Below are 19301 nucleotides of genomic sequence, written 5' to 3' on the forward strand. Positions count from 1 at the left end.
AAAATATAATCAGCATCTGACTGTCTTCTCAGTGTCTCCACCAACAATTGTTGCTTTTGCAAGGTATTGCAGCAACCTTGCAGCTTACCTGGTATCCTTTACCTCCAGCCCACAGTCTGTCTTTGGTGTGGCAGATAGAATAACCCTGTGAAAAATCTAAGACAGTGCCACAATGCCCCTTTCCAGATGATTCCTAGTAAAGTGAACATCTTTATCATGGTTTTAATATGACGCAGTCAGTTATCCCCTTATTATTTCTTCCTAGAACCCATATTCTCTTACTCCCCTGCAGGTCTTCACTGCACTGTTCTTTAACATGCTCCTTTTCAAGGTCTGTGCATTGGTTTTCCTGCTTGGAATACTCCATTCCCAAATCTCCATGGCTATTTTCCCCTCATGTTTTCCCAGACTTTTTTGAAGGCTACATATTCCGTGGGGCCTTGACTCACCACCTTATTTAAAATAAGCATGCGCTTCTTTGCCTCATTTCTCTCCATAGCCTTTCTATGTTTTAATATGAATGTGCAGAGTACTTCACAATTTTATTATCTTGCTTCTCACATCAGCATGATTTCTCCAATAATAGGGAAATTTGTTCATTTTGTTCTCTATTATATCATCCCTTCAGTTTGGAATGGTGTTTAGAACATAGAAGGTGTTCAATAAAAACTTGTTTAATGAAATTATAGATTTAAGAAAGGCTAGGTCAACTTAGAGCCTCATTAGATTGTGGGAACAAACTTATATTTTTTTAGACTGTGTTTATATCTCAAGGGGCATCACATTACACTGGGGTTCACAGGGAGTTTTGTTTGGACCAATAGATTGATTTATGGGATGGAAGGGGGGCAAATGGCAAGAAGAGAGTCTTGGACTTTTTAAAAGAATTCCTTTCTGCCTGAAAATTATCTGCTTTCTGATATTTTACAATTTTTAGGATTCAAGTATGTGCTAGAAAATGAACAGTTCAGATACTATAGTGGAAGATAGTCTGCAAAATCTTCATGAGGGAAGTTAAAATTGCATTAATTATGAGTAGGCCGGAAATATCTGCTGTTGGAAAAGCAGCCTATATTTTCAGTATGTTTCAGTTTACATAATGGAAGATACATTTAGACCAGCACATTTATAGAATACCAGGAAATCATATTCTAATTGCTCCATGTAATTTTCCTACTGTTCTTCCAGCTGTGTTGTGTACAAGAAATAGGAAAAATTATGGAGCTGCTTTTTGTTCTCTCAGAATCTTCATAATTTAAGGCAGCTCTGCCAGCTTTTATTTGTGGCATTGTTTGATATCTCTTTATTTTGACAAATGAGAAATGAAATAAACATTGTAAGTCAGCCAAATTTTTAACGGTAGTTATTTAAGTAATATTTGTTTTCATGTTTTTTTTTTTTTTTCCTTGAAGATAACTTGCCGAAATTTTATCGGGAAGCAACTCAAGATTAACGCTCCGGTCAGTACTGTAACAGAGACGAGAAACCGCCCCGAGACACTAAAGGCGCTGATCTCTTCAGGTTAGAGTTGATTTTAGCATAATACCTTACTTTCTTTAAATCAGAACCTGCCATTGTATACTACACATCCGATTTTTCATCATTGAAGTATTTGTAAAATCTCTTTTGTAGAATTGAGGAGAAATAATCTCACACTTGTGATCCCTCATTGCTTTCAATGTGCCCTTTTCTTTAGTTTTATACATATGTTGAAGAAAAGAAATAAAGGAAAAGAAAGAAGAAAGTTATTGGTGAAGAAATACAAGTTTACTTCAAAAAGTTTGGGAACATGGAACTAAGAAGTTTATTTTGTTGCAAAAAATTTTGAAATTCATGCAAATAAGAGGTCTTAAGAAGTGTATGAAAATTTGTTTTATGTTGAAAAAGCCATATACATGGATTTCAACATGTTTTTGCACCAAAAATGAGTTATTTTTTAGCTCCATTTTTCCATAGGGGTTTTGAAGTACCTTCATACAAATGGGCAAAAGCTGTTTGCACATTTTTCTATTTCTTTCATACCTGGAACTCTTTCGTTTGAATCTTTTACTTTTTTCTTTTATTCTTTTATTATTGTTTTCATTACTCCAATGATAACTTCCATTTCCATAGTCAGTGTAATTGTAAGTTTTCGTTTTTGTTTTTGTTTTTTTGTTTGTTTGTTTTTGCTTTACTGTGGTTAGGTTGTAGGTCTTTTAACTAGAGGGCAGGAGAAGACTTAAGAATGTCGTGGCTTATTTGTTGTTGGCAGAGCAAATTGTAAGGATGAGGCAACAGAATAAGATGAAAATAGACTAGTGAGTGCTGGGAACTGCACTTTGTGTGCTTCTCCTTCTGAAATAGGAAGCAAATGGAAGTCTTCCTCTAAAGTGTTAGTCATCTTTCGCTTATTAGCTATTGCTCCTGTGCATATATACCTGTGTGTGTGTGGATATAATTGTTCATTTGTTTATCTAATGAGAATTGTCCAGCCAGCCATTGAATGTTTTCTGATTATTTAGTCTGTGTTAAGAGCTAAATTAGGCTCAGAGAATGCAAAAAATAAATGAGATTTATTACCCAGGATTTTATAGGCCATTAAGGAGATGAGTAAGTAAACAAGAGGCATGGTGGTTGAATAGGCTAATCCTCTGCCTTTGGTGCTGGCATTCCACATAGGTGTAGATTCTAATCCTGGCTGCTCCGCTTCCCATCTGGCTCCCTGCTTATGGTCTGGGAAAGCAGTGGAGCATGGCCCAAGTCCTTGGGCCCCTGCACCAACATGGGAAACTCAGAGGAAGCTCCTGGCTTCAGATGGGCTCAGCTGCAGCTGTTGCAGCCATTTGGAAGAGTGAATCAGCAGATGAAGGCGCTCTCTCTCTCTCTCTCTCTCTCTCTCTCTCTCTCTCTCTTTCTGCCTCCCTTCTCTCTGTAAAATCTGATCTTCCAATAAAAGTAAGCAAATCCCTTTTTTTTTTTAAAAAAAAGAGATTATAGGTTACAGTGAAAAGATCTGCAGAATTATGACATGCTATTATAAACATTAATAGCTAACCGCTGGCATTTGCTTTTGAGAAATGGCAGAAAAATGCAAGAAAGCTGAGGTTGAAATGGTTGGTAGAAATTAGGTAACAAAATATATTAGAGGGCAGCATAAAGAGATCCACTTATATCTGGAGAGCTAAGGAGAACTAATGTAAATGATTTACAGAAGGAAAATAGATGCTCATGTTAATCTGCTTAGGAACACCTTTGGCAGCATGGGAAGTTGAAAGACAGCCATGTGGAAATAGGAGAATGGGTACTGCTAAGTTATGTATTAAAACAGACATGATGAAAGGCTTGCCTTGGAGTAAGAATAGAGACAGTATAAGTCTGTATGACTGTGTTCTGTGCTGGCTGGGTATGGGCAGTCGATGAAGGGAGGACTTGAAGTTGTCTTCAATTTCTTGGGTTGGCGCCTAGGTGTGTAATGATGCATTCAGCTAGGTAGAAAAAACCAAGGGGGCAGACAGGATAGAGGGTGAGGTCACTTCATAATTACCAAGTTTGCCTGGATAAATACCCGAGTAGAGCTATCCTATACACAGTTGAAAATCTATCGAGACGCTCAAAAGAGGCCTAGGTTGCAGAGCTGCATTTTAGTCAGGAATACATGAATAATGCGCTTGTGGCAGGGTCTTGGATGAACTCACCTGGAGACAGTTCTGTGCAGTGTACAGCCTGAAAATGGCCTTTGAGATAACAGCAACATTTAGGTAGCTGTGCTAGTTGAAATGGGCTAGAACTGGATAGCATTTACAGTGCCCTGATCTCATTGCCTTAATGCAAGAGAAAGTCTGCTTGCTGTTCATGTTACTGTGTCAATGAGTGAGTGCTGGGCTGCTGCTCATCACCATGGAATTTCCATCTTGACACAAACTTGCAAAAACTGTCTCCAAAGCAGGAAACAAAAAAGTGTAACATCACCCTCTAGGGGAATTCTATTGAGCCCTCTTCTCCTACCCAATGGTGCCCAGTACAACCTTTGCCAGCCATTACACACACACTACATGTTTTATTCTAAGGGCTTTACCTGGACTATTTTATTTCATTGTTGTATCAATCCCAGTAAAAGAAGTATAATTCCACATTGAACAGCAGACACTCTTACAAGTGCTTTGAGAATGTCATCTTACAGCCACCTAGTTAGGGTAGGTTTGCTGTTGTCTCCATTTTTCAGATGGAAGTAATGATGTGCTGAATCTGGGGCCATCATGATAGTGCAAATGTTTAATCCTCTACCTTCAAGTGCCGGCATTTCATATGGGTGCCAGTTTGTGTCCTTGATGTTCCACTTCCCATCCAACTCCCTGCTTGTGGCTTGGGAAAGCAGAGGAGGATGGGCCAAAGCCTTGGGACCCTGCACCCGTGTGAGAGACCTGGAAGAAACTTTTGGCTCCTGGCTTTCAGATTGGCTTTGCTCCGGTCTTGCAGTCATTTGGGGAGTGAATCAGCAGAGATAAGAGCTTTCTATCTCTCCTTTTCTCTGTCAACTTGTCTTTCCAATAAAAATACATAAATCTTTATATATATAAAAGAAGATGTGCTAAATTGGGCACCTGTGTTGTGAGAAGTAAGATAGGTGACGTTTACATGAACAAGACCCAGGAGAGAGCTAGGGTGAGAGAGTGCGAGAGAGAATGGGAGAGAGGGAGGCAGAACTTTAAGGAAGAGGGTGTAGTGAACAGTCAGAGGGCACATCAGAGAGGACAAACTGTTGTCTCTGGCATTGTGGGTAGACACTGCCATTGGCCATTTTGCTGTGACGTTGTCACTTTGCTCTTCCTGATATACACTTCATCTCACCCAGATGTCTGACCATAATAATGTCCCTTGCCTTATTTAAGACGTTTTCAGAGAGATGTAACCCTGACCATTCTGTCTCAAACTCCACTTTAACTGCTTTCTTGCTTCGTTATATAGTCTTTCCTCTTAAGCATTCCTTACCATCTATCATGTTGCATAATGTTTTTGGCTGTATCCATTGGTTGCTACTCTACTTTCTGTGATAAAATGTAAGGTTTGTGGGGGCATGTTTTGTTCACTGATGTAATACTAATGCCTTCATCAATCTGATGCATAATGGGAATTTGGTCTCTATTTGCTGATCCAATGTCGTTGTAACCTTACGAGATGGTAGGGAGGGGCTGTTGCAGTGGCTCCTAGGCTAATCCTCCACCTGCAAGCACCAGGCATCCCATATTGGTGCAGGTTTGTGTTCTGGCTGTTCTACCTCCCTTTCAGCTCCCTGCTTATGGCCTGGGAGAGCAGTAAAGGATGGCTCAAGTCCTGACACCCTGTACCCATGAGGGAAAGTTGGAAGAAGCTCCTGGCTTCCAAGTTCAGATCAGCTCAGATCATGCCAGTGCAGTCTCCTTTTCTCTGTAAAATTGCCTTTCAAATAAAAACAAAAAATTATATGTATATAAAACTGAAAATAGTAGGGAGGAGAGTGAAGGTATTGTGAGTGGTGGATGCAGTAGTAGTGACCTGTGCCTGCAGAGTTATTGAATAGAGAACTGCATTTTCAGAAGCTTGGCAGTGATGAGAAAGGGAGAGAGAGAATCTAATAGAAATGTAGAGCTCAGGGAGCTTTGTTTGGTTGAATGTTTTTTTTATGGTAGCAAAAGGAGCCTATTTCTACATTAACTGGAAATGGTCTGCATAGAGGGAAAACTCAGAGACAGAAGAAAAAGGTATATGATAAAAGCAAGTACCTTAAAGCAGGAAAAAAAGCAGAGAGTGAGATGTAGGGAGCTTAGCTTCAGACAAGAAGGTGGGGCATAAGCCTGAATGTAGGAAAACTTTGTGAGTGAGAAGGGTAGAAGCTGAAGATATTTTCTTTGAGAGGTAGAGATGATGATGATGATGATGATTTTTAGTGGAGCAGGGCAATGAGAAGATAGCCAATATGGCAGGGTAGCAATTTCAGGAGGTATATGAATAAGTGTGGAGAGTCTTTTACAGAAAAGGGAAAGGAAAGGGTTGTGGAGTAATGTATAGAGTCTGATTGACTGAGGTTGGTGCTCATGACTGTGTGGATTTTGCCACCAGTGATGGTGCAGATGACTTCATCATATTAGGTGAAGAGCTGGAGGACTTGCTTCCTGCGCTCACTCACTGCTGACTAGTTTCAGTCGGATTGTGATTCAATCGGATTTTAATTCTTCCCAAGCATGGTCTCTTTTTCTTAATCTGCCCTATGAATCCTCAAGTGTTCCCCTGTTGGGGGAACCATAACTGCAATATGACTTACGTCATTCCATCCTTAAAAGAATTGCTTCAGATGTGGGAAAACATATAAAAAATGTTGTTATCAAAATGATGAGCAACCTGAAGGGATAAGAACACATTAATTTTGTTTTTATCTACTAGACTTGTGCACCAGTAGAGATGTCTATGGTAGTAGAGCAGTATGGCAGAAGAGCGCTTTGCTTGCACCTTATTAAAGTGACATTTGGAAAGGCAGGGTGGAGGAGCAGTCAGCCTATGAGAGTTATTCTCAGCTGTAATAGAGATAAGTCTAGTTTGAGCAATGTTAAAAGCAGGGATATTGATACGATACAATGTTTAAAATACTGTAACAACAGTGAAAATGTATTGAGCCAGAACTGTGTTTAGCTCCTTTCATTTGTACAAATTCTTAGGAGGTCGATGCTATTTTGTTTATATAAAAGATGGCAAGGAAAATGTTATAAGTAGTGGGTCTTCAATTCAAACTCTGGTTTGTCTAATTACTCAACCCGAGAATGTTTCCCTGAGGCACCAGGCCCCTCCTTCACTGTTCCCTTTCCAGTTAGAATTTCCTGTAAACTTACAGAACTCAAAAAAATTGCCATGTTCCAGTGGTTAGGGCTGTCGGCTACGATATTCTGACTTATTGTGAGAGTATAATAATTTTGTATGGGCTTGCATGCCCATTTCTGGCTTTCTATTGAACTATGACCTTGAACAACTTGGCATGCAAATTATAGCACCTTGTTAGACTCTAGGACCTCTGTGACTAGGGATCTCCTTTGATCTATGCTTCTATGAATCTATTTGCACAATTTTTAGAAAGTGAAAAAAATTTTCAGTATAGTGAACTCAGATCATTAGCACGTTTACAAAGCATGCTGTGTCTAATGTATGTCATAATGTGTTTGAATTCTTTTATAAAACTGGGTAGATCTCATGATGGTTTCCCCACTAGATCACTGCTTTAGCACATCGTTGATTTTCTTTTGGCAATAATAGCAATCGGTGGAAATACTTGATACATTTAATTCCTTGCAACCGACATGGTAATGCTCCAGTGCTTAGGAACATTTGGTGTTCTCATTTAACAGCACCCTATTCTCCTTTCAACTGTTTAATAATGCATGTGCAATTTGGTGTAGTCTCTGTAGGATTTGCAGAAGTGAAAATACCTCTCATCATAGATTATTCTGGTATGGATGAGTAACTTGCATGCTTGTTAAAATGCATACAGAAGGTAACTCTCCATGTACCTTTTATTGTAACTTTTTGCTTCTGTCTGGGATATCTTTCTGGACTGATGACCTTCTTGATATTTCTGTCCTTTGGAAGGGTTATTCAGGCCTCAGGTGTATTGAAATTTTTAACTCTTTGGCAGATGTGTTTTGTCAGCGTTCTGTTTAGAAAGCAGCCTAAAATTCCAAATATTTCCTCGGGCTCCTTCCTTAGTGTGTTGGTAGACCTCTCTCTCTCAGGAGTTGTGGAAAATTCAACTTTCATTTCTGTATTGTATAATAAGAGATACAGTAATTTTTCCTTTCTTTTTAAAATTTTAAAAATGATTTATTTTTATTTTATTGGAAAGTCACGTATAAAGAGAGGAGGAGAGACAGAGAAGAATATCTTCCATCCATTGGTTCATTCTCCAAGTGGCTGCAGTGGCTGGAGCTGAGCCGATCTGAAGCCAGGAATCAGGAGCCTCTTCCGGGTCTCCCATGTGGGTGCAGGGTCCCAAGGCTTTGGAACGTCCTCAACTGCCTTTCCAAGCCACAAGTAGGGAGCTGGATGGGAAGTTAGGCTGCTGGGATTAGAACTGGCACCCATATGGGATCCTGGGACGTGCAAGGTGAGGACTTTAGCCATTAGGCTACCATGCTAGGCGCTAATTTTTCTTTTCCGTCTCCCTTTCCTATACGCCCTTTCCTCCTTACTTATTCCAAGCTGTTGAGGCTATGGAATGGCTTCTTAAATCATCCATGGAAGTTATCAGAGAGGAATCCTGTGAGACAGAACTGTCTCGACAAGCTCCCTGTCTCTTCCCTGCCTTGCTGCTATCCCTGCCTGGAATGTAACATCCTTATTGCTTTTGTCATTAATCTGAGGGAGACTGCCACGACACCAACAGAATCCTAAAGTGTTTACATCCACACCAGTATGCCAGGGCTTGAGAAAAGGAAAGCAAAGAAAGTGAGGTGCAGCTTAGGAAAAGCACAGAGATGAATTACCAGCAAACATTTGATAACAAGTAATAGGATGATTTTATTCAGACTATTATTATAATAAAGATTTGCAGGTTCTAGTCTAGAATATAAGTTTTGTGGAGAGCAAGGACTCGTGTTTACATTATTTCACTCCTATGCTTTTTTTCTTTTTTGTCTTCTGTTTTAGCTGGCATGGCTAAGAGAGAACATGACATTTGCCCTTTTGAGACTGGCTTATTTCACTAAGTATAGTAGTTTCTGTTGTGTCCATAGTGCTGTAAACCAAAAAGCAGACAGGATTTCATTTTTTAAATAGCTGAGTAGTATTCCATATTGTATGTGCACCACATTTTCTTTATCTGCCATCAGTTGATTCCACATCTTAGCTATTATGAATTGAGCTGAAGGAAACATGGAGCTACAAATAATTCTTCTATGTTGATTTCACTTCATTTGGGTAAATTCGTAGGAGTGGTATGGCTGGGTTATATGGTAGATCTATTTTCAAATCTCTGCGACATCTCCGTGCAGTCTTCCATAATGGTTGCGCTAGTTTACATTCCTACATCTTCACCAGCATTTATTGCTTTTTGATTTTTGGATGACAGCCATTCTGACTGGGGTGAAGTGAAGCTTCAAGTTTTATTTATTTGAAAAGCAGAGTAATTAATAATAAGAGGGAGAGATCAAGCTTTTCTCCACTGCCTGCCTCCAAATGCCTGCAGTAGTCAGGGCTGGGTCAGGCTGAAGCAGGGAGCCAGGAACATTGTCTAAGTTACCACGTAGGCATTGGAACTTATGTATTTGAGCCATCATCTGCTTTGAAAGGCATATTCACAGGAAGCTTGTTTGGAATTAAAGCATTTGGGATTCAAACTAGCATTCTAATAGATTACCAGGGTCCCGAGTGGTGATTTAATCATGATGTCCAGCTCTGTCACCTCAATTTTAACAGATATTTAAATATCAGTCCTTGAAATAAAAACTGTCTCAAATCATTAACACTTGGTACTTCTTTCTTTTCATTTGCTTGCTCTTACAAGCAAAGTGTTTGTGTACCTCTCTCCCAGTTTGTATGTTGAAACCCTAAAGCTCTAAGTGATGATATTAGGTGATAGGGGCCTGTAGGGGTGATTAGGTCTGAGAGTGGAACCCTCAAGAGTGGGATTAGTCCTTTATTAAAAGGAACTCCTAAGAGCCATCTAAGAGTTCTCGTGTCGTGTGAAGGAGGACACGGAGAAGACAAAGACTTGCCAGGCAAGAAGACCCTCACCCGAACCTTGTTGTGCTGGGCACACTGATTTCATACTGTCAGTCTCCAGTGACGGTGGCTTATAAGCCTACCAGTCTGTAATCATGTATTACTGCAGCTTGTCATGACAAAGACACTTGCTTAACTTCTTTCTCTAATTTCACTCCATAAGGAGAGAAAGGAAGAAGCTAAGCTTATAAATTCTTGCAAGAAAAACAGAGAAATGCAGCAGAAGCCACATTCTTCCTGGTGTTGTCCATATTGATAGGTGTGAGGGAGAGAGGGGTTTGCCTTGATGCAGGACTAGAACTGAGTTAGAGAAGAGAAGGAATGAGGGAGGAAGGAGAGGGCCAGCATGGAGGAACACGAGAGTGTGATTGTTCAGGTGGAAGATTGAGAGCCTCTGGGAACTAGTAAGGGCTACCATGGCCTAAGGATTTGGTTCTCTGATCTGTGTGATACAGAACTACGTCAAGACAGAACTCATAGGGCTAACAAGTACTTCTACTGGTGTAACCACGATCCTGGTTTCCCTAGAGCCTCTAGGATTTCTGGGCTTGAGAATATGTTGGAAGATGCCCCAGTGGCTGTCGGCAGTAACTCTGTGGTAGACATCCCAGTTGGGCCCGTCTACTCCCAGGCCTCATAAGTACTCCAGGTTTACGCTTCTCACTAATTTTATAAGACTTATAAAAGAGGAGTTACAGAAAGAGACACACACCGAGAGTAAAACAGATCTTCCGTCTGCAGGTTCAATCCCCATTCCGAATGGCTGAAACAGCTAGAAATGGACTAGGCCCAAACCAGGAACCTGGAGCTCCCTCTAGGACTCCCACGTGGATGCACAGGGCCCAAGGACTTGGGTCGTCTTCCGCTGCTTTCCCAGACACATTATCGGGACTGGTTCAGAAGTGGAACAGTCAGGCCTCAAATAGATGCACCTGTGGAATGGTGACATCACAGATAGACGCTTAACTTATCAGGCTTTTTCCTACTGCCAAAGCAACCCTGTGCCAACATTGTCAGTCCCCAGGTCTGCGTCATTGCTGATACTCAGGGCTTGTTGCCCTTTGGTGAATTATCTAAGATTGGCCTTGGTTTGAACCTTGATTCCCCTACTGTCTCCCTTCAAGGCCTGAAATGTAAAGTGAGAATGGTAAATTTAAAGTGTGAATGGTGTCTACTTGCAGTTTTTAAGGTGCTCTGGGGATCAGTTGAGAGTAACACTTGTAAATGATTATTCACGAAACTTAAAAAAAATACCCAGCCATTTAGCTTTGAAAACTTATAGTCATTCATCTATTTCACATATTGAGCATACACCACATACCAGCTATTATTTTATGTGCTGGGCATATAGCAATAGAAAAAAGGGGCAAATTGCCCACCCCCCTAGCCCTCATGCAGTTTGCATTTTCAGTGGATGGAGATAACCGATAACGAAATGAAACACAGAGTTCATCAGAAGGTGATGACAGCAGTCAGAAAAGGGGTGGGGTGTTAGGATTTTAAGGTGATCATTAAATCCTTACTGCTAAGGAAGAAGACATGGGGATCTCTGAGGGAAGAATGTTCTAGGCCTCAGTGAACTACTGTTGTTGATACCTGTGATGGGAGCATACCTGGTGTGGGAGGGAGAGAGAGACTAGCGGGGGGACGGAGCAGTTCACGGGAAATTGGTCTGTGTAGTTATTACCTCCACCTGGCTCTGAGGACTTTGCTGTGTGCTCCAGTTTAGATGAGGGGGCTGAGGGAGTGTTTTGGAATGAGGAGATGACCTGTATTTCCAAAGGGGTCATCTGATACCTGTGCTGGGGACACATAGTGGGGTGGTCTGAGTGGGAACAGGCATACTTGGTTAGGAGGGAAATTTCTGTAATTCAGAAGGTGATGATGATATCTTGGAATGCAATAGGATTGGTAGTGGAGTGAGTGGACCTGGTGAGAGCTGGTGGGACTTTGGCTGTTTCAGAAGGGAGAGCCTACAGGATTTGCGGAGGATTTGATTTGGGGCATGAGAGAAAAGTCAAAGATAATTCTAGCGTTTGGCATGGGAAGACAGAAAATTGAGCCATTTTAAGAGATTAGGAAAGACTATAAGAGAAGCAGGTTTAGGAGGTAATATTTGAGTCAGTGTTGGGTTTGGGCAGTTTGTGGGACATACAGCAGAGCAGATCATTAGATATATTGGTTTGGACTTGACATTTGGAGTCAGAGGTATAATTCAAGAGCTACTAGTACATCGGTGATATTTACTTGAGCTGTGATTATGCAACTAGGTGGAGGAATCCACCATGGTGGGAGGGTTTGGGGAGGGGTGGGGAGAACCCAAGTATCTACGTAATTGTGTCACATAATACAATGTAATTACTGAAGTTAAATAATAAATAATTAAAAAAAAAACCATGGGATTGAAGGAAAGCCGGATTTGTAATGGATCCTAGAGGGAATGGGGAAATGATGAATATGGAAAACCTTATGACAAGTGTTGGTGTAAAGTAGAGCTGGGAAATCAGATGGTAGCAGAAGGGGAGAGTTGAGAGGGGAGTTTGTATATTTGTTTGTCAAAGGTAGGAAAAATAATAATCATATGTGTTGTTAGCAGTGTTTTAATCGAGGGGCAAGCTGACAATTGGAGAGGGAGATGAGAATTGCTGGAGTAGTGCCCTGGTCGAGGGGCAGAGTGGACATGGCACTGGGAGCCTGTGGAAACTCTGAGCAGTGTTTCCATTCTGTTTTTTTATGAGGCCCTGGAAGGATAGGAGAAGAGGTGGCTGCCCCCATTTTTGCTTTACCATATAGTCCATTAACCATCCCTGCTGCTTCTGAGATTGTAGTGTCCCTTGTGCCTCACCTTTACTTCTGTCACAACCAGCCCCAGCTGAGTAAAATCTCACAGTGTCTGTGTTGTTCCTACCAACCTTTAGTTAAATCACACACTGTCTGTTGTGGCTTCACAGTCTCTTAGCCACCAGCCCCAGTTCTGTTTGCAGGTTGTACGCAAACACAGCTGTTGGCTAACCCTTCCTGAAATACCCGAGTCTCGCTCAAAACTTCAGCTTGGCTCTCCCTTGAAGAGAGTGAAAAGCACTTGTTCAGTGAGGGCTTGAGGACTTCCACAAATTCCTAATTCATCAGGCCTGACCCTGCCATCCCATTGTAGTCTGAACTCACCACTTCCACTTCTGTAGCCCTGGTGGTATAAGTTTGTTCAGAGAACTTACCAGTCTTTGTCTACTTTTCTTCTGTAAAATGAGGCAGATAATGATACCTAGCTGCTACAGTTGTTTTTAGGATCCAGTCCATTACAGTAACCTATTTAGGAGAATTCCCTAGCTTCTCAGGAACTGCAGGTCCCTTCCCCGCACCACAGCCTTTCTCCTCACCCTCGCATGCTAGTCTCACTTTCCTGTCTTTGGTCATTTTGTTGCTTGAGCAGATACTCCCTGCAACAGTGACCTTACTATCCATGTTGGGATGTGCCCCTCCCTCAGCTGGACTGAACTACTTGAGGGCGAGGGATATAACCATTGACCTGTTACACCTATTACATATTGAGTTTCAGCGCTCTCAAGGCCTTAGAGATATTATGAGAACCTTCTTTCCATTCAGCTGGCTTTGTTCTTCAGTTCTAAAACCCATGATGCTGTGTCCCCCAGGACTACTTTCACACGCACTCTGTCCCATCGTCTCCTCTTTTCTGGCATTCTTCACGAGGAATGGTTTGTTTTGTACCCACTTGCTGCCCCGACCCCCTTCCCTCTGCCCCCTCCAGGATTAGAAGCCTGGCTCTCTCTTCCCTTCAGAGAACAGTTGCCCACTTCCAGGCCTCTTTGTTTCCTCCTTTTGTCTTTTTCCCAAGATACCTTTGCTTTGAAGAGGCTGCTGTAAAGGAGTGGATTATTTCATTTTTTATGATCAGTGAAAGAAAAAGTAGGAGACTTCATAAGGAAAATTGGCAAGATGTGAAGTTATTTGCATTTCATAAGAATCAAAAGTTTTCTAAATTTTTTTTTTAATAAAAGGAACTTTCTGATATACCAAAAGGGGGAAAAAACTGATCCGATAGTTGAAACACCTGCTGCATTTCTGGGGGCTTTGAATTTAGCAGCTTTAAGTTGGGATGGAGAAATTCTCTGAATTAGCGACATGTTTGTGCCGCCTTGTTGGCACTGTGCAGCATTTCATCCCTAGCCTTCCTCTTCCGTTCCTTTCAGAGTACTGTCGGGCCAAGGAGCTTGTCTGCGTGCCGGTGGATGTGACAGACACTTTGAGGTGTTTCCGAGAGACCCTGGAAAAATCCAAATATCACAACAGATCAATCCGCCACAGCAGGAAGTTGCTCTCATTGTTTCTTGCCCAGACACAAGGTAAAATGCTTATTGCACATACTGCGAGCCCTGTGGGTGGACCACATTCTGCCATTGTGTTCCTCCTTTCTCACTCAGGTACCCACTTCTGCCTTTCTGTGTCTTCTTAGCACATCGAATCACCTCTGCCCCTCTCTCACACACATTTTATTCTAGCAGAAGACTGTCTCATTTACTTGCTTTTGTGTCTTCTCAGAAACCAGTAATCTCCCTTGAGTACAGTAGATAGGAAAACCCTGCTAATTGTTTGATTCTGTGTGATTGTGTTCTCATTTTTCTCTGTCAGCGTGGTGCTATGGTGGCATTCTGTATCCTAAGCGGCTTGAGTCACACAGAGTTAACTAGAACATCTTTACCAAAACTCTACAAGTCTCAAAGAACTGGGTGTATTTTTCGATAAGCAGTATAAAGATTTCTTATTAAGACCATTGGTTTTGATAATAAAGATTTCTCTTAGCTTACATTGATGTATTTTTTCCCTTCTCAACATGTGTCAATTTGTGGAATTAATCCAACCTGGCCTTTGAGTGGTGGGTCATAACCTTAGTGAGGAATTCCCTCAAATTTAGGTTGGGAAAAGCCCTGAATTATCTGTTCTTACGTGATTTTTACTTAAAAAATAAAATCCTAATTTATATTTATGATTCTTGTGCTACAATTTATCTGAATAGTAAGCATTAATTTAAATAGACTGAAATAAACTTAACTATATTTTTAATTTATTAAAAATTGATGTAAACTTAAACCTAATGAAGATGCTAATTTTTACTGAGCTTGTCATGTAGAAATTTGGCCATTTTTTTAATGACCACGGACAGTTTTGACTATTAAAGTATTCATTTGTCATTTTTCTCTCCCCAAACATACTTTTTATGACATGTATTGTATTCTTAATAGTTTTTTGGTAGTATAGTCTGAAAATTCACATCATGATAAAATTAATTCTTTGAAGCATGTTTACTGTCTAACAGATCATTAACAAAGCATCATGGTGAGAATTAAAAAAAAAAAAACAAACCCAATTCCTAAGAATGGTTTACACCAATGTAGCTGAATCTCCTTTGGCAGGAAAATATTCTCAGAAGTTCATCTCTGGTCCTCAGGAGACTGCACAATCCCCATTAACTTCTCAGCTACTCTGGCTACCTGCCCTAGCAGATTGTTTTTTCTGTGTTGTGTGTGTGTGTGTGTGTGTGTGTGTTCTTGATCTTGCAAAGAGGTGTTTTCTTCCCACTCCCTACACCTCCATACCCCTAGTACCCACCCCCTTTTATTCCCCCCCCCCGCCCCCGCCAGTTTCAGGCCAGAACTAACTGGCATGTTACTTCTGTCCCAGAGGTTTCTGCCCCGGAGGCAAACTAACCTTGTACTGTTGGAAAGTATTAATCAAAAGGCAAAGTCAAACTGTGCTTCCATCCGTCCTCCAGGAGAAGCCTAATACCATCATCTCAACATTTTGCTTTCTGGCTGACTGTGGAAGAGAGCCAGTCCGCCCTCACGCTGCAGCTTCAGAAGCCATCCTGGACATCACGGTTAAGGAAACAACGCCCTTCACACTGCAAATCAGCCCCCCCCCCCACTCTCAGCAGGACACATTCTAGTCTTTTCTCTCTCTCGTTCCTTCATCAGCCTCCCATGTTAATTGAAATCTAAGGAAGATACTTATTTCCACTTTAGAAATTTGACCATTTTTTTTTCCCATGACCGTTCACAGTTTCATTTTTAAAAATACTTATCTATTTGTCATTGTAAATCCTTCCCCCTTTTTTCTTTCCTATATGATCAGGTGAGAAAAGCATAAACAACTTAAAATTCAGTTCCGGAAGGGTGGAGTTTTGCCTGGGCACGGAGGAGATGCACATGTCCACACCGCCGGACCTTTCCCAGGAGCACTTCAGAGTGTTCAGTTCAGTGGAAAAAAGCAAACTTCCCTATTCGCAACTTGGACTGGTCATTTCTTCTTACCACCAAACGATCGGTAGGATGTATTCATCTTCAGAAGGACCTTCCTTGTTGCTGTTCAATTTAGTCTGTCCCCCAGAATGTTTCCTTTAAGAGGAGGTGAGAGAGCCTGCACGTGGATTCTGTTCATGACGCTCCTGTAGGCAACGATGGGACATGTTCTTTAGCCCTCTGTGGTTCGCCTCTTTCCCAGCCAGGCCAGCACCACTGTGGGATGCCTGGTGTCCCTTCTACCCATCCTTCCTGGACATGGACCATGTGCCCCTGGCGGGGACAGGGACACCATGTCATTCTTTCATTCCAATCCTGCTCATTTCATTTTCCTGTCTTTCTCCTTGAATTGTTTTTACATAAAATCCGGTAGAAATGATAGAACCAAGTGTTCCCCTACTTTTTTGGTAACAGACACCTTGTGAACCCTGTTTTTGCTTCCTGAGATAATATTTATATTTAATGTGTTCTCACCATTCATATTATTTCAAAAAATGTAAAATGCTTAGAGGATAAACAAAAGAAAAATAACTTTACATTGGGAGGATCTGTGAGACCATTCAGGCATTTGAAGGCATGAAGAGGTAGTCGGGTGTGGAGTCACCATGAACGTGACAGTACAGTTGCAGGCTGCTACTGGGTTGATGACACAGGTACTGTCAGTGTTGTGAGCTGACGTGATTTTTTAAAATGACAGATTTTATTAGAGTTCTGAAGTGCCACTAGAAAGTGGTTCTAGAAATTGCAGAACGTTTAGAAGGTAACCAAAATAACTATTTGCACGTGTAAAACGGATGATGTTAGATGAGTAAGTTTCTTCCTCTTTTCTTCACTGGGGGTGGGGGTAGAGGGAGAGGGACTCTGTGCAATGCAGACCATTCAATTTTTTTTTTTTTTTTACCTAAAACATGTAAGATGTGCTCCACTGTGACAACCACTGCACCCCTTCCTCAGATTTCTGTAGGGCGCTCTGGGAGGCAGTACTGTTCTCATTCAGATAAAAGAAAAACACTGCCACTTCTGTAGGAAGGACATTTGTTGTTGTTTGGTTACACATCATCCATGAATTCACTCTGTTATAAAATAAAAAAAAATCACATGCTATTGAAAACATCTTTTCTGTACCAAAGGAAAATCTGATATGGTATATGATCTTTTCACTTCTCTGCTGAATAAACAAACCCTCTGGGCCTTCCCATCTGCTATAGGATATTGTCCACATGTCTTTATATGGCATTCAGAAGTCTCCAGAACACAGCCACCACCTCTCTTTTCAGATTCACAGATCATCCTCTCAGGAAAATCATATCCCAGCCACATCTCTCCACCCTCTGTATGCTGATTCTATTTTTCCTTCCATTTTTTTTCCGAGTTTCTCTTTCCCACCTTCTCTACTTACCTGACTTTGATTCCACTCTCTCCAAGAAGCCTCCTTGTTTCTGCTGTTAGACCCAATTTTCAGGTTCAAATAGAACCTTGTTTACTCTCTGTCTGTGAATATATACTGTGTGACATTTGAAGGCACTATTAACTTGCAGTTTGCTTATTGCAGTCTACACAGTTAAGGAATAATGACATTCAAAACATTCTTGCAAATATAAAGGAACTATTTCTTTCAGAACTGACATTTGTTCTTTCATCTGATTAAAAATACAGATGTTCTGCATGCCAGCAATCAAAGAAGTCTTAAAGTTCAGGCCTTGCACACACTTGGAAATCTTCTCATCTTCGCGGGAAAGAAAAGGTAGATTTTTCAGGAGTCAAGGAAACAAGGGCCAACTTGTTTGTGTCCTTGAAAATTGCCTTTTGTAAATTTAGGTCCAACAATTATGTTTGCACTGCTGCATTTATTCATGGAGCGTTAGAAGAGGCGGAACAGGGAGGAATCCCTATACTTACAGAACTGTATTGTGGAAAGCAATAAATTCAGGAAAAAGAAAAATTTAAGAAGCTACCCAAGAGAAACTGTTTTGAACAATGAATGGTATAGGTTTCTTTCTATTATGCTACTTGTAATGTTTCTTTGGTGTATTAGTTCTACCTTTTGAAAGATGGAATTAACAGCTCTCAACTACTCCTTGTCTCTGCTTCTGCTTTAGGGCTGCATTTACGTGTTGGTGCCAAGCTCTTGATGACATATTCAGAAAACCAGATGCGCTACATACATGGAAAGAATTTGGCACCTCCCTCAATAACTCACTTCCAGGATTCAAAGACTACAGTGAGGACTTTCTCTCAAAAGTTGGCATTTGGGGCTGTTTGCAAGGAGCAGTGATATCAGCAAAAATAGCGCAGTAAGTATAAGGATAGAATGATCCATAGTGTAGCCACTGGTTTCCTTTGTGGGTTACTCTGCTGGGCCATGGTGAGGGCCTCCTGTTATGTCCTTATACACCATGATGCTGCTTCCATGTTTGTGAAGTTCGTTGGTTACAACCTCTTCTCTCCCTGTAACACCTCCTCTTGCCCAGTGCATCAATGCCACATGGACACAGGTCTTGTTTTTGTTCATTGATGTCTCCCCCATGCCTGGCATGGGGCTGACATCCAATAACTACTAGTTGAATGAAGAAGTAGTTAGTATAGGAACAAGAGTAATAGTATGGAGGGTGGCTGATGGACTTAATTCAAGACTGCCCTGGCACCCTCCAGCATCTTCATCGTAAACCATGGTGGGAAGAATTGTAGGCCAGACCAACTGGGCTATGCTTCCGAAGCGGAGGAGGTTTTCTGCCTTTGGTAGCCACTCGGATAGTCTGCATGGGGAACCTAGCCAGGTATTATTTATATAAAGAGGCTGTCTGGATTTGTCTAGGAAAGACTTAGGAGAAAGGAAAATGGTTTAAATTCTCACACAGGAGTTGTAGGACACGTACACATGTATTTCGGACTCATGAAAAGAAAGTATCTGGGGCAATAGATGAATAGATTATCTTAATTTTGGGGGAAAGGCGATTTCTGGCCTCATTATCATGGCTTCAAAATATTTTTCAAGTGAAGAAATACATTGCTGCCAACTTGGGGTGGTGGTGGTTAGGAATTATTTAACCAAACTCATGAAAAGTGTAAATTATATCTGCTTCTATGCAAAAATTACATATATAGAGATTTATTCAGTAGAACTAATAGAATAAATGCTCAAAAATAATATATATATATAAAATTTTTACATTTGCATTGAAAAAAAGTGATACAGATTACTATTTTTACGTTATTGTCTATCCCTATAAAATATGGAAGTTCTTTAAAATAGTGATGCAGATCGTT

The 19301-nt window shown here is 41.0% G+C and overlaps 1 protein-coding gene across 1 annotated transcript in view; it reads left to right on the plus strand.

The window, feature by feature from the left end:
- Positions 1-19301, plus strand: part of CFAP54 (cilia and flagella associated protein 54) — a 358105-nt gene that overhangs the window by 139330 nt on the left and 199474 nt on the right. The window contains exons 39-43 of the mRNA XM_058673646.1: positions 1413-1521; positions 13929-14081; positions 15868-16059; positions 17691-17778; positions 18134-18328. Of these exons, the coding sequence (XP_058529629.1) occupies positions 1413-1521; positions 13929-14081; positions 15868-16059; positions 17691-17778; positions 18134-18328 (737 nt within the window). The remainder of the gene's footprint in view (positions 1-1412; positions 1522-13928; positions 14082-15867; positions 16060-17690; positions 17779-18133; positions 18329-19301) is intronic.

Source organism: Ochotona princeps, chromosome 15, assembly GCF_030435755.1.
Source record: "Ochotona princeps isolate mOchPri1 chromosome 15, mOchPri1.hap1, whole genome shotgun sequence".
Classification (NCBI taxonomy): Eukaryota; Metazoa; Chordata; class Mammalia; order Lagomorpha; family Ochotonidae; genus Ochotona; species Ochotona princeps.